This window comes from Tachypleus tridentatus, chromosome 9 (assembly GCF_004210375.1).
Source record: "Tachypleus tridentatus isolate NWPU-2018 chromosome 9, ASM421037v1, whole genome shotgun sequence".
NCBI classification, from domain to species: domain Eukaryota; kingdom Metazoa; phylum Arthropoda; class Merostomata; order Xiphosura; family Limulidae; genus Tachypleus; species Tachypleus tridentatus.
The window spans coordinates 124,667,572-124,681,728 of NC_134833.1; the positions used below are offsets into that span (position 1 = coordinate 124,667,572).

Here is a 14,157-nt window from a genome sequence, read left to right on the forward strand (position 1 = left end):
AGCTTGTACTATTATGTAACAAAAGATGAACAGTAACAAAGGAATCTCATCAGAATGGAATAATGTTTCTTTTAATATAATACAACAAAGGTTAGTGCAAAATAAACATACACAGTCACATGCTTTCTTTGATAGGTTTGCATAACAAATATGTTTGTTCTTCAACAGCCTGCTGTGTACAAGTGTTTGTTAGAATAAGGCAACACAAATAATTCTTTCAGTGGCACACTTTGCTAAATTGCTAATAATTACCAATAATATTTACTACCACTACCTATTTAAAATTACAATAGCTATATGAAAGAGTAACATATACAGTGGTAATAAATACTGAATATGTACTTGTGACTTCTGCTAAGTACAAAAAACAGTAGAAAGAATTACCGATGTGATATTGAATAGTAACATCTGTTATGGTAATCATCCAGTGTCAAACAGCTGTTGAAATATTGCCAGGGAAATAAATTTGAGTAATGATGAACAACAGTGGCTTGAATAACAATATCCATCAACAGAATCCCCTAATTTTGTTGTGTCTGTTTCCAATAAAAACACTAGAAAATGCACAAGCTGTAGTTTCCAACTAATGCACATACTAGTAAAACACTGGAATTTTGATGGCTAAAAATGAAGGACATAGAAAATTTCACAGCATGACATAATTAAGGATGGGGAAGTAAGTTCAAAAGTACTGTCAGTTTCTTGCAGAAATCTCAGTGGAGTCCTGTAACACAATAAATATCATCTGAAATAATTTTATAGTGGAATCAAAATGGTTATTTGTGGCTTGAGTTAAGCTGTCAGCAATAGATCTACAGTTTTGTTTGCTTGCATTTTGTTTGTGATCCCTATTTGTGGATTTTAAATACCTAGTTTTTAATTATCTGCTATGTTGACTTTTTTAATGCACAATAATGAGAAAATATGTGTTTAGAGTGAGACACGACCCCCACTAGGCACATATAAAATTATTCCAGTAGAAAAACAGCCCTTTCAAATGAAACAAGTGTGTTTAAAACATCTCTTTAAATAAAGATTTGTGTCTTTTGAAGTAATTATTGATCAAGGTTTTGTGACTTGTTTAACATGAGTCCAATATAAAAGCAGCCACTCGGAAAAACATTGCATCTGTTATGTACTTATAATCACATGAAGCATCTTTCACTGAAAAATAATTAATTTTTAAGTAAGTCATGGGCATTCATAGCATTCCATATAGCATAACTGTCTATGTTGTGGTTGAAAATGCTCGGTCGATTTTGCTGTAGTTTTGTGTAACAATAACATGAATAAAAATAACACGATTAAGTAAGGAAATTTTAACTTTGTCTCAACAATCATGTATTTTGCTTATTATCAATCTTTTGGTGGTCCAGTCTATTTACAAGAAAGGTTTTCAGTGGTGTTTCAAGAATGAGTCTACTTTTAAAGGTTTTTTTTCCCAAATGATCAGAGATTACTCAAAGGCTTAATAGAGATATCCCAGTACCACAGGTGGTACTGTTTTAGAGTAAGGCTACATTCTTAAATTAAGGTAACTTTTATAACTTCATGGTCATTGATTTTTGGTTCTATGTTTAAAGAAAAATTGTTTTTAAAGGATGCACTTTGTAAACTTGGGAGGATATTTTATTATTTTCAGTGAATTCAGTTTCCAATATTTTGCATTATAGTGTTCGAGAGAGTTATTTCTCATAATTGTTTTCACAGATAGGTGTACTGTATTTCAAGATGGCTGGTATGGGTATTAAAACTTTTATTAAAATAAATTAGAGAACAATGTTTCACCTTCTTAGGAATCTCAGGCCTTCAGGTTAAGAAAAACAGTTTTAATACCCATACTAGCCATCTTGAGATACATTTTTACTTCACGTGGGTTCCTCATCATCATGAGAGAGATATAGTTTTTCTGTTGTTTCACCTTCTTCCAAACCCTTTTCAGTCGATTGCCATACGTACATATCTTTTCAAGTTTCAGATTATCTTGAAACTTGGTAGGGTCATACTTTGGTCCAGTATGTCTAGTTAGTATTTTCATTTTTTTTATTTAGGCTTTTTTAAGGGGCCAGATGCCAAATAACCCAAAAATATATATTTTTGGGCTCTTGTGTGGTTATATTTACAGCAGTCTAGAAGGCAACTGGCACAAATGTAAATATTCATGAGCTCAATACAATGACAAACAAAAATAGCTGGATTTGCCCATTTTGAATCTTTTTTTTTTTTACTTTTTTTTGGGGGGGGGGGGGAGGAAGAGATCTGAAAAAAGCACAATTTAGAGGTATTTGTTGATCATTTACTCAGCCATATTTTGACCAATTTACATGGTAGCTGGTAGAAAGATATTGTTGTACAGGTCCCAAACATTGACAAACAAAAAATTGTGAAATTGCCCATTTTTAGTAATTATAAAATGGGTTAAGATGTCACAAAAAGCATAACTTTTCCAAAAACACGTATCATGGATTCAAATTTCTCAGAACGGAATTTTCCTGAAAATTTCAAATATGTTGATCGATGTTTTGTTTCATAGTGACGCCGAAGATTGTACTCTTTTAAAATGGCAACACTTTCGGTGCACATCACACAAGTAGCTTTCTGGTTTTTTGTTTCCACAAAGAAGTACTTTTCTCCCCATTCTTCATTGAAAGCACGACACTCAGAGTCCACTTCTCTTCTTCTAAAAGGAGTCATAACGATGGGTGAAAAAAAAATAGGATCTGAAAATGAAAAACACAGAACGCTGTGAGAAAAGTATTGTACTGGTCCAAGAACGCACAAACAAAATATATTGTAACGTACGTTTGCCACGACACTTACCTAAGAACGAGTTACGAAAAGCGCATAACCCGACTACTAAGAGAAATGAGCTTGCTGAAGCGGTAACCCTAGGTTGCTGACTTTACAAGACGAGTCGATAGGACGAGGGTTAAGTCTGTACTTGTTTTCGAAATACTAATGCTTTCATAGATACGTACCTCGATATGAATAAACAGGCAGCAAGGACGAAAGAAGAATTTTCCTATTGGTTAAAAATGCGCGTGACAGCCTTGTTTCTTTTTTATCATAACGTCTTGTGTTTGCCAGCTTGAAGCGACCATCGGTGTGATTTATTTTGTTATGACAGTCGGACATTTTATTTTCAAGTGGCTAGCTGCTGGCGGGCCGGTCAAAATTATCTCGGGGGCCGTAGTTTGGTGACCCCCTGACCTTCAACATTCAGTTTGTTTTTCTCCTCCATATTTGAGGGTCAAGCAATTGAAAAGTCGAAAGTTCGAGCGACCATGATACTAAAGACGTTCCTTTTTTTTTACAGCTGAGGGTGCTTTATAAGTATGATCGTCGATTACATTGTTCGATATGATTTTAAACAACATGTTTATTGCGGAGGGTGTCGACGATTATTTGTCTTTCCTTTCTCGTGATTTGTGGGCCAAAGATAGAGACGGCTGCATTCTTTGGCGTTTCTCACCTGGTCATTAAGATTCGTGTTCCCATAGGGAATTTCAAATTCAATATCAATATTTTCATGCTTTCTTCCATTAGTGAATTTATTTATTAGTTGGATATTTAATCAGTTCCAAGTCTCTAACCTTGTATTCATTTCTTTTAGTTTTCTAACATTTTGTTTTTGATCTCATCTGTTGCAAAGTGCTCTGTTTTTAACATTTCAAATTCCTCAGATTTATTCATAACCTTTTAGTTATTTTATATATTTTCATTTTAAGACGAAAGATAAATAAAATCATTTTCATTAGTCACAACCGATCAAAAATAACAATAAGAGGTGCTTCAATGTGTTAAAAGTTCAGCTGTCTTTACCTTTCCATTTTCCTATCTTTATCAGGCTGTATTCCTGTCTTTATCTATTAGTCTTTGTGTCTTTATCTACCGGTCTTCCTTCTTTTTATCTATGCGTTTTCTTGGCTTATTCAACAGTTTTCCTGTTATTATACACCTGTCATCAAGGTACTGTTAATATAATCTATAAGTGTACTCACCCATTTCAGTCTCCAGGTGTTGGGCTTCTCTGTGCCACATTTTAACGATCCACAGAAGGTAAAGTTACAGTTAAGTGTGAATGTTGTATTATGTTCTATTTAATATTATAGAGACAAGGTATGGCAGTATCCGTGTAACAACTCAAACAAATGTTTTTCTTTTCTTTTCCAGTTACGAAGGGAGAAGTGTAATGAGTAGGAACAACTGTGTTAGAATTGAAACAACGTTCCAAACGAATAGTGGGATTGGCCGTCACATTATGACGCCCCCACTGCTGAAAGGGCGAGCATGTTTGGTGCGACCGGGATTCGAACCCGCGACCCTCGGATTACGAATCGAACGCCTTAACCCACCTGGTCATGCCGGGCCAAATCTGAAAGAAATTAATTGGTTACAGCGACCTCGTAACAACAAAATCTTTGAATTACCAAAAATAATGAACGACTTAAGGCTTGGGCACCGTATGTTTACGTTAGGCTTAAAACTAATTGAATTACGAGCCATGGATAGAAGCAGAAACACACACATACACTTCATATTGTATGAACGTGCAAGACACACTTGGATGTTTTCTGATTCTGAACATTGATAAACTGGTTGTGACGTACAACCTTTAATTGTCGTAACCGACAAATTAATCAGTTGGGTGAAGACAGACTCTGCTCGAACTTTGTTTTCTGTTTTTAAGTTTTCTGGCTGAATACTTCCCTCGGTTTGTTTTGCACCATATACAGAGAATAGTTAATTACATCTTAATACAGTAAAGACAGGTTGAGAGGATTACTGTTAAGTCAGCATTGAAACAGCTGTTTCCTTTTGGTTCTGACATAACGTATGGACGTTTAAAAGTTTGATATTGCAACGATAAAAGACAAACTGAAAACATGCTTAAAGTTTGTATTTATGATTAACTGCTTATTTTAAACATTAGTTTATTCAGAACCGAAATAACCAGATGTAAAAACCGAACCTGTCAGGATTGGAACCTCAGCTTCTCCAGAGGCGTGAGTTAGAATACCGTTTCATTCTAATTTCGCACGAAGTCAGATTTATGGAATAAATGAATAAAACGTGCAAACGGTTCTGTTTCCTATTAAAGTATTTATATTTTTAAGAAAACCACCAAGCCTAGCCGTCCCTAATATTGAAGTGATAGTCTAGAAGGTAACAATTAACTCAACACCACCTACCGTCTACTGTTGGACTGCTCTTTACCAACAAAAAGCGAGATTGATCGTCACATATAACGCTCCGAAGGCTGAAAGGATGACCACGTTCGAGTACGGGTTTCGATCATGTGACCAGTAGATTGCGAGTCTAGGGCACTAACCACCAGGCGATGCAAAGCCCGCTAAGGGATGCACTGTCACTCTTATAACGCACCAATATATTATAGTGTAAGGAATATTTTACAGTATCGCGCGGAATCGAAGTAGATTCCATTGCTCCAAAATCCAGAGATCTACTAGCCCGGACTCCAAAATCTAATAGAAATAGTTGTAAAGTAAACTATTATGATATGGGGAAAGAGAAGGTTTACAGTGACGTAATATTAAAATGACATCTGAGTATCTGAAGCCTGGAAAATCTAATAACAATCAGCGAGTCTTACGGGTCGAACACGCGTATATGTACATTAACAAGAGGGCATAAAATTAGGTAAAATACTTTTCCTTTACTGACACGTGCATGTAAAGTTCTTCGTGAAGAATGTAACCAGACCCTCTGTCAAGTAATGAAAGTGACTTAGAAGCTGTGGGTAGAGGAAAAAGTAACGTAGACACTTTCCATTATCCGGCTCTAAAACTACAGCTCCTTGCTGAGTATTTTTTAGTTTATGATCTGTCTCAGTATGGCAGCAGTTTGAAAGTTTAAACAGATTTTATCGGATGATTATACAATTGCAAAATTGAAGCGCACACACACTGTGTTGCATCTGGTAGTTTATTACTACAACTGTAACTTTTTAAACGTACTTTGTTAGTTCCTTGGGTTGAGTATTTACAAGTAGAGGTTTGTAACACATTGTGTCACTTCGTATTTTTGACTATTATACTGTCTGAACTGTGTAACAAGTCATCTGACTACATTGCGTCTCCACTACACTATAAATTACTTGTACTGTAAATAAACATCTTTCAACATTAGACTTGATTTGACATTTTCTTTAAGCTAAACTTTATAAACAAACACTTGTATTAAAATGTGAAAAAACAACCAACTCCAAATACTCCCTCGATGTAAGAGCAATTTCTCATCACTAGAAGGCGCCTCGCACGAGTGAGCATGAAAAAAAAACAAAAAAACAACATCAGTTCTAAATGTTCGAAATCTGGGTCATATTTTACTCCGTAGTCACAGAGAATAGGGCCCCACAAATGATACAAGCACAATGAACCTGGATATTAGTGAGTTTTATGTTAAGGTTTTGAAAATTTTTGTGAAAAATAAAATAATTATGATAATAATCGGCTTGTAATACTCGCAGTAACTACGACCACGATTTGTGTGTGTGTTTATTTTCAGCCCAAAGATATACAATAGGCCATTTGGGCTTTTACATCGAGGGAAATTGAACCTCAGATTATAGCGTTGTAAATTGTAACCTTAGCTTTTACCCACTAGAGGGCAGCAGCATCTAAAAGTTTTTATGAAGTCTTTGTCTAATATTTCTTAAAGGTATACCTTTCTTGATAAGAAAAAGAAAATAGTTCTCGTCGACGAAAGGATATTTCAGAAACAAATAGTTCACGTGGAAAATGAAGAAAAATATGATTTACTAGCATAAATACTTATTGCTTTATATCGAAGAAAAACTTAATTTAAAAGAGAAAGATAGTAAAAATGTTTCGATTATAGAGTATTTTATTTGTTCCCCTGCTCCTCTTGTCAATGAATCAGTTTCTGGATTTACAACAGTAGGATCGGGTTTCCATTCCCCACTGGAGATAAACTATGTAATGCCCGTTGTTTAGCTTTGTTCTGAAAATCGAACGACTTCTTTATACGTTTTAGCACAAAGTCACAGAACAGGAAATCTGTGTTATATTCGCTGCGAGAATCGATTCTCGAGTTTTAATGTTAACAAGGCCTGAAGTTCTTGAAACTGATAATTCCGATCAAGCGTATGTTTATGTTTGTGTATTTTTCTTTTTGAGAGTCGCATCGGCCTATCTGCTGACGATTGGAATCGAACCGCTGATTTTAGCGTTGTACATCCGTGAACTTACCGCTGTACTAGCGGAGGACCCTACCAACAGAGGCTGTTTGTTAGATATTGTTGTTGTATTTGTTTTTGAATTTTGCACAAAGCTACTCGAGGGGTATCTGTGCTAGCCGTCCCTAATTTAGCACTGTAAGACTAGAGGGAAGGCAGCTAGTCAGCGACCCTCAGACACTCAGTCGCACGCCTTTACACGCTTAGCCATGCCGGGCCCAACAGAGTTTGAACGTGGCATAATTGTCGAGCTGCAAAAGCAAGGTCTCTCTCAACGTGCAAGATTGTGCGTAGTAAAACTGCTGTTGCAAATTTCTTAAAAGACCCTGAGGGATACGGAACGAGAATTTCAAGTGGTCGACCCAAGAAAATTTCGTTGAGCAGAAGGATTCGATGGGTTGTCCTGCAAGACACTAGCTGATTGTCGAGCCAGATTATGACCCTTACGGACGCAGAATGCACCTAAAGAACGATAAGACAGCATCTACGAGAGAAAGGCTTTAAAAACCGTAAACGTCTTCAAAGGCCACGCCTTCTTCCACACCACGAAACAGCTCTGTTAAACTTTACTGAGTAGCACATAGGACGTAGAAAAGTGGACGAAGATTTTGTTCTTTGATGAGAAAAAATTTAATCTGGATGGTCCAGATGGCTTCGAACATTACTGGCGCGATAAGGATATCCCACCGGAGACATTTTCTACACGACACAGTGGAGGAGGTTCCATCATAATCTGGGGTGCTTTCTCCTTCCATAGAACAATGGAGCTTCAGGTTATACAGGGGTGTGAAACAGCAGCTGGCTACATTGGCATGTTGGAGAGAGCATCCTTATTGACTGAAGGCCCTCACTTGTGTGGAAATGACTGGATCTTTCAGCAGGACAACGCTGCAAACCACAATGCCTTAAGAACAAAGACTTTTTCATGGTGAATAACATGATTCTTTTGGACTATCCAGAGTGTTCGCCCGAACTGAACCCCATTAAAAATGTTTGGGGATGGATCATGCCAAAGCGAATGTTTGTAGTTACTCGCAATGATGGCCGTGCAACTCATTACTGAAACCTCTTGTTGGGCATTTCCTACCCTGTTTAGGACTTCTCTTTGGTATGGTCTTAAACTTTTGACCAGCTAGTGTTTAGGCTAATTTCATAGTTTCACATTTTCCCTATTAAATGCAGAAAGTTTTTTTTTATTTTTAATCAGTGGTGTCAAGAAAACCCAATTGTAGAGAAATATATATGCAAAAACGGCTCGTTTGGATTGAGAAAATATTTTACACAGAAGAGCGAACAACGTTTCGACCTTCTTCGGTCATCATCAGGTTCACAAAGAAAGAGCTAACTGACCGGAAGCTGTGATACTTTCTACAGAAAACAAAAACAAGGAAACAACCAACAGAAAAAAGACAACTTATATAATTTTATTGACATCTAACAGCCAAACTTCCCAGGTAAAATTAAAAATTTATATTTTCCAGAAACACCTAAAAACAACATCTTAAACGATTTTTTCAAAGAATATTCTCAAAAAACCATCTTACAGAATGAGACATTAATTCCATTAAAAACCTAAAACAAGACAAAAACATAAAAATTCTAAAAGCAGATAAAGGTAACGCTATAGTAATAATGAACACGAATGAATACATTCAAAAAATGAAGAACATCCTATCAGACACAAACAATTTTAAACCAATAGAAACAAATCCAACAAAGACACACGAGACTCAACTGAACAAATTACTACTAAAAACGTAAAAAGCCAACACAATTTCACAAACACTTTATTCCTACCTACGTAAAACTGATTCACGCACACCACAAATACACGGCATCCCCAAACCTCATAAGCCAGATTGTCCATTACGACCAATAATGTCCACATGTGAATCGTTTAATTACAATCTTGGTAAATACATAGCATGGGCATTCTGCAAATATGTAACATCAGCCAGCTCATTCATCAAAGACACTTTTAATTTCAAGTCTAATCTAAACCAACTTAATCATAAAGCCTTAATGGCCAGTTTCGATGTTATATCCCTATTTACAGAAGTTCCAACCACTGAAGCCTGCAAGATAGCCTTAGAACTCTATATCCGAGATCCTAACCCAACTATAGACATTCCCAGCAACCAATTAGCAACCCTCATAAAATTCACCACCATGAAGACAAACTTCATGTTCAACAACCACAACTACATATAAACAAATTACCTAAGCATAGTCAACCCAGTATCACTAGTTCTAGCCAATATTTTCATGACAAGTTGAAACACAAGTAATTAACACAGCATTACATCCACCACTATACTGGTACAGATATGTAGATGACACGATTGCGGGATTCAAATCTACAGAACACATACTTAATTTTTTCAATCACATTAACTCTATACATCTCAACATTAACTTCACATGTGAACACGAAGAAAGCAATCAAATATCATTTCTTAACCTCAAAATTACAAGAACCGACACACAATTCAAAACAGAAATCCACCGAAAAATCACCCATACTGGATTATACATTCCTTGGGACTCAGCACATGAAACAAAACAAAAACTCAACATAATAAAAAACCAAATAAACACAGCCATAAAACTATGCTCACCAGATAAAATTAACGATGAATTAGACAAAATAAAGCAATACTTCATCAACATCAATAAGTTTCCTCCACAAACCGTAGAAAACATTATACGCACACACCTAGACAGAAAGCAAAATCAACCAACAAAAGTAAATATATCTCACGAATAAAAAAATCACGAAACCATATACTGCTGCATACCATATATTCCTGACATGAGCAGACAAATAACCAACATTTGGCAAAAACTAGTAACAAAATATGACATTCCAGTTAATACCAAATTTATTCAAAAACCAGTCACAAAACTGAGGTCTATACTATGTAAAAACTACACTGACAAACACCACACCAACATTATTTATAAAATACAATGTGATAACTGCCACAACTTCTATATTGGAGAAACAAGTAGAAAAATGGAAACCAGATTCAAAGAACATAAAAAGTCACCTTCACACGTTTTCGAACACTGCAAGTCGAATAAACACAACATAACCATAGAAAACATTCAAATACTAAATAAAGAAACAAACATAAACAAACGCAAAATTAAAGAAGCCTTACTTATACAAGAACTTAAACCCAAAATAAACCAATATAAAGGAACGCCTTTATACCTATATTAATATAATAAAATAAATAAAATTATATATTCAAACATCTAACACCGCCCTCTACATTCCGACACTCAGTTACACAACCCCTTCCAAACATGTGGTCAGCTTCCGGTCAGTTACCTCTTTCTTTATGAACCTGACGATGACCGAAGAAGGTCGAAACGTTGTTCGCTCTTCTATGTAAAATATTTTCTCAACCCAAACGAGCCGTTTTTGCATATATATTAGTGAGTGTGTATATATCATGTGTCAGGGTATAAACAGTGGGTATGTATACATGCAGTACAATTGTTGTTCAAATATAATTGACACGTGACATATTTCTTTTCAGTTTATATCAGTTTCTCAATGACAAATATGTGACGATACAGAAGCTTTCTTTTACACAAGAACAAAATATTTCACACACTTTGTGCTAAAAGTGAGTGTGATAAAACGTCGAGGAAAGAACGTGGTGTGACAGTTTTATTGACCGAACAAACAGTACTGTGTCAACATATCACTGGCCTGCCTCAGTAAATTCTTATAACTTCTTACGTTTCACCTAAAATGTTAAATCAGGTTATTCATTTAATACTTTTTTGTTTGCATTGGAAATATTCCACAGCTTACGTAATCACAGTTCGTTTTTAATATCACCCATCGACTAGAGTAAAGAAATACCTTAGGACACTGTCGTTAGGTGCAAAATAGGTGTGTTTTCTTAGAGCAAAGCTACATCAGCCTATCTACTGTGTCAACCGAGAGAAATCGAACGCTCTGATTTTAGTGTTGTAAATCCGTATACTTACCAGCTGCACGAATATTGACTATTCTCTAAACGTATTTCATTATAACATTTCACCAACTTTTATTAAAACGAACCAAAACTCTCTGAATTTTGAATGTTTTACGAGGGTCTCTAAAATTAAAGAGAAAACCGAAAAAATCAGTATGCCACTAAAATCATTCTACAAGACACATGTCGTAAAGTTTAAAATGTTTCGGAATATCCATTGACTCAAATTATCCTCCAACAAGAATGGAAGAAAAACGAACGGAATTCATAAAATGATACAGCTACTTAAGTTGTCTGATGTCCTGGCATGGCCAGGTAGTTAAGGCACTCGACTCGTAATCCGAGGGTCGCGGGTTCGAGTCCCTGTCACACCAGACATGCTCGCCCTTTCAGAGATGGGAGCGTTATAATGTTACGGTCAATCCCACTTATAGTTGGTAAAAAGTAGCCTAAGAGTTGACAATGGGTGGTGATGACTCGCTGCCTTCTCTCTAGTGTTACACTGCTAAGATAGGGATGGCTAGCGCATAAAGTCTTCGTGTAGCTATGCGCGAAATTAAAAAACAAACAAATTGAGTCGGTTGCGATATCGCTGCGCAATATACGTATGAAGACATCGGAAAACAAAGGATAAAAAAACTTTAATTTTCCTTCGTACGTTATTACGATTGTTATCAGTGTAAACTTTATTATGCGCTAACTTTCGTATCATTATTAGCTTATGAAACGCTCTCCCTGATTGCTGAGGACATATTTGTATTGCAATACACAAAGACTTAGGCCTATAGAAGAACGATACTGTATTAAAGAGCATAGATACATTTTGTCTGAGATTCTCACCATGAAAACCAGTGTAACAAATATTAGGAATCTTTGGTACATAAGTTACTCAAAGGGCTGTCTGTGCTTTGCCCATCACGAGTATCGAAACCCGTGTTTTTAGCATCAAATAGGGTAAAATAGAAAATATGTGGCGCCGCGAACGTTGACTCTAAATATCTCACCCAGTAGCCCCCAGTGTGTTAGCGGTTAGTTTATGGGCTTAAAATGCTAACATCCAGTGTTCGATTTTCTGCGGTAGACAGAGTGCAGATAGGCTAGCTACATAGTTTTTTTTTCAACATACGAAGAAAAACCTCACCCAGTAAACAATGATATTGAACATGATGTTTCTGCTACATTTTTGTTCTATATTCCTTCAAAAAAACGGTCCAGCATGGCCAGGTGGTTAGAGCGCTCGACTCGTTATCTGAAAGTCGCGGGTTCAAATCCCCGTCACACCAAATATGCTCGCCCTTTCAGCCGTGACAATGTTATAAAGTAACGGGCAATTTCACTATTCGTTAGCAAAAAGAGTAGCCAAAGATTTGGCGGTGGGTGGCGATGACTAGCTAACTTCTATCTAGTCTTACACTACTAAATAAGGGACAGCTAGCGCAGATAGCTTTGCGCGAAATTCAAAAACAAACAAATAGATTTTTCAAAAAATAAACAGACCTTTAAAGTCATGTCGCGTTTTTACGTGATGGAAACGTTTACATGACCGTATTTCTACTATATTTAGTTAAGTAGACAATCATATTACAGTTTTACAAATCTTTATGCTTTACACACTTACCAGGTTCTCTTGAACATCCTCTCACAGGATCCTTCAACTTCAAATCGTTGCACAAACATACATACGATTCAACGGTATTCAAACACCCTGCTTCCATTCCACAAAGAAACGGACATTCAGCACATTCATCTCTATCCTGAAACGAAACCCATTTATCATAAGTAAACATGAACAAAATAGTAAAACAATTACACCAGTTTAAATTTTCCATCACTAGAAGATTGGGTTTAAAAATGGTAAACATCAAATCATTTAGGCCCAGTTTCGACTTCTCTCGTAAAATTGAAAAAGTGGTAAGTGAAAGATTGATATCTCAAGCCTATAATGATTCTACTGTCTTGAAATGTTTATGTGTTCCACTGTAATACCTGTACGCCGAATACGAAATCGATATCCAGTTTTCTCTGTTGTATATATATATATATCAGCTAGTCATTACCACCCACCGCCAACTCTTGGGCTATTCTTTTACCAACGAGTAGTGGGATTGATCGTCACATTATAACGCCCCCATTGCTGAATGGGCAAGAATGTTTGATATGATGGGGATTCGAACCCACAACCATCAGATAACGAATCGAACGCCCTAATCATCTGGTCATGCCGGGCCTCAAATGTACTTTTATATAAGTGAACTGATTTCATTGAAATCAGGTCACATTTTGTTTTGCTGATAACCACTAGCAACAGATTTTTCTAGGCCTATCGTGACGTGATAGTCTTTATAATAATAATAAAAAATTTCATTGTGGTAAACGAAATAACAGCTTGATTTAAGTAAGAGATTTTCTCTCCTAGTTTGTAGAAAATATTTTACGTGACGGGAAAAAAAAGAATATTATTTCCAAAAACTATGTAGCTGAACCATAAAAAAGATCAGTTATTAAAACCACACCAGCTTTTATAAAGTTTAAATTTGCCGACCTGTTTAATTAACTTATGAGCAGTGCAACAGAAATTATTTACTGAAAGTCAATATATAAATTATGTAAGAATTACTTGTTTTTTGTTCATGCCCCTAGAAACAAGTTTATGTCGTCCAGAAAAGAGAGGTCGTATTATTTTATATTTAAAAGTAATATATATATATATATATTATGTATGTATATTTGTGTATATGTCTTTGATTTGATACTTTTACAACCAATATCGATGAATTCCAAAAAATTGGAAGTATCTCATGAAAGTTATCGATATATCAAAATCAATTATATTAAACATAAATTCATTGTTTGCTTTTTAAACAAACACGAACGTTGATAAATGGCTGAATTAAAAGCATTAGGAAATATGTTTTAAGACTAATTAAGATTAACCTAGAAGGA

General features: G+C 35.7%; 2 protein-coding genes across 9 annotated transcripts in view; one reads left to right on the forward strand and one right to left on the reverse strand.

The window, feature by feature from the left end:
- Positions 1-14,157, reverse strand: part of LOC143226275 (general transcription factor II-I repeat domain-containing protein 2-like) — a 93,111-nt gene that overhangs the window by 39,635 nt on the left and 39,319 nt on the right. The window contains exons 2-3 of one of the 4 annotated variants that reach the window (XM_076457029.1): positions 12,833-12,968; positions 50-2,720 (exon numbers count right to left, since the gene is read on the reverse strand). In XM_076457029.1, coding sequence (XP_076313144.1) covers positions 2,419-2,720; positions 12,833-12,968 — 438 coding nt within the window. In that variant the 3' untranslated portion in view covers positions 50-2,418. Of the gene's footprint in view, positions 1-49; positions 2,721-2,820; positions 3,684-12,832; positions 12,969-14,157 lie in introns of those variants that run through there. The other 3 variants (XM_076457031.1, XR_013014533.1, XM_076457028.1) reach the window with 3 other exon arrangements.
- Positions 1-14,157, forward strand: part of LOC143226273 (anoctamin-2-like) — a 46,134-nt gene that overhangs the window by 30,734 nt on the left and 1,243 nt on the right. For 2 of the 5 annotated variants that reach the window (XM_076457024.1, XM_076457026.1), the window contains one exon: positions 4,174-6,147. The exons of the other annotated variants lie outside the window; for them this stretch is intronic. In XM_076457024.1, coding sequence (XP_076313139.1) covers positions 4,174-4,200 — 27 coding nt within the window. In that variant the 3' untranslated portion in view covers positions 4,201-6,147. Of the gene's footprint in view, positions 1-4,173; positions 6,148-14,157 lie in introns of those variants that run through there. 5 annotated transcript variants of the gene reach the window in all.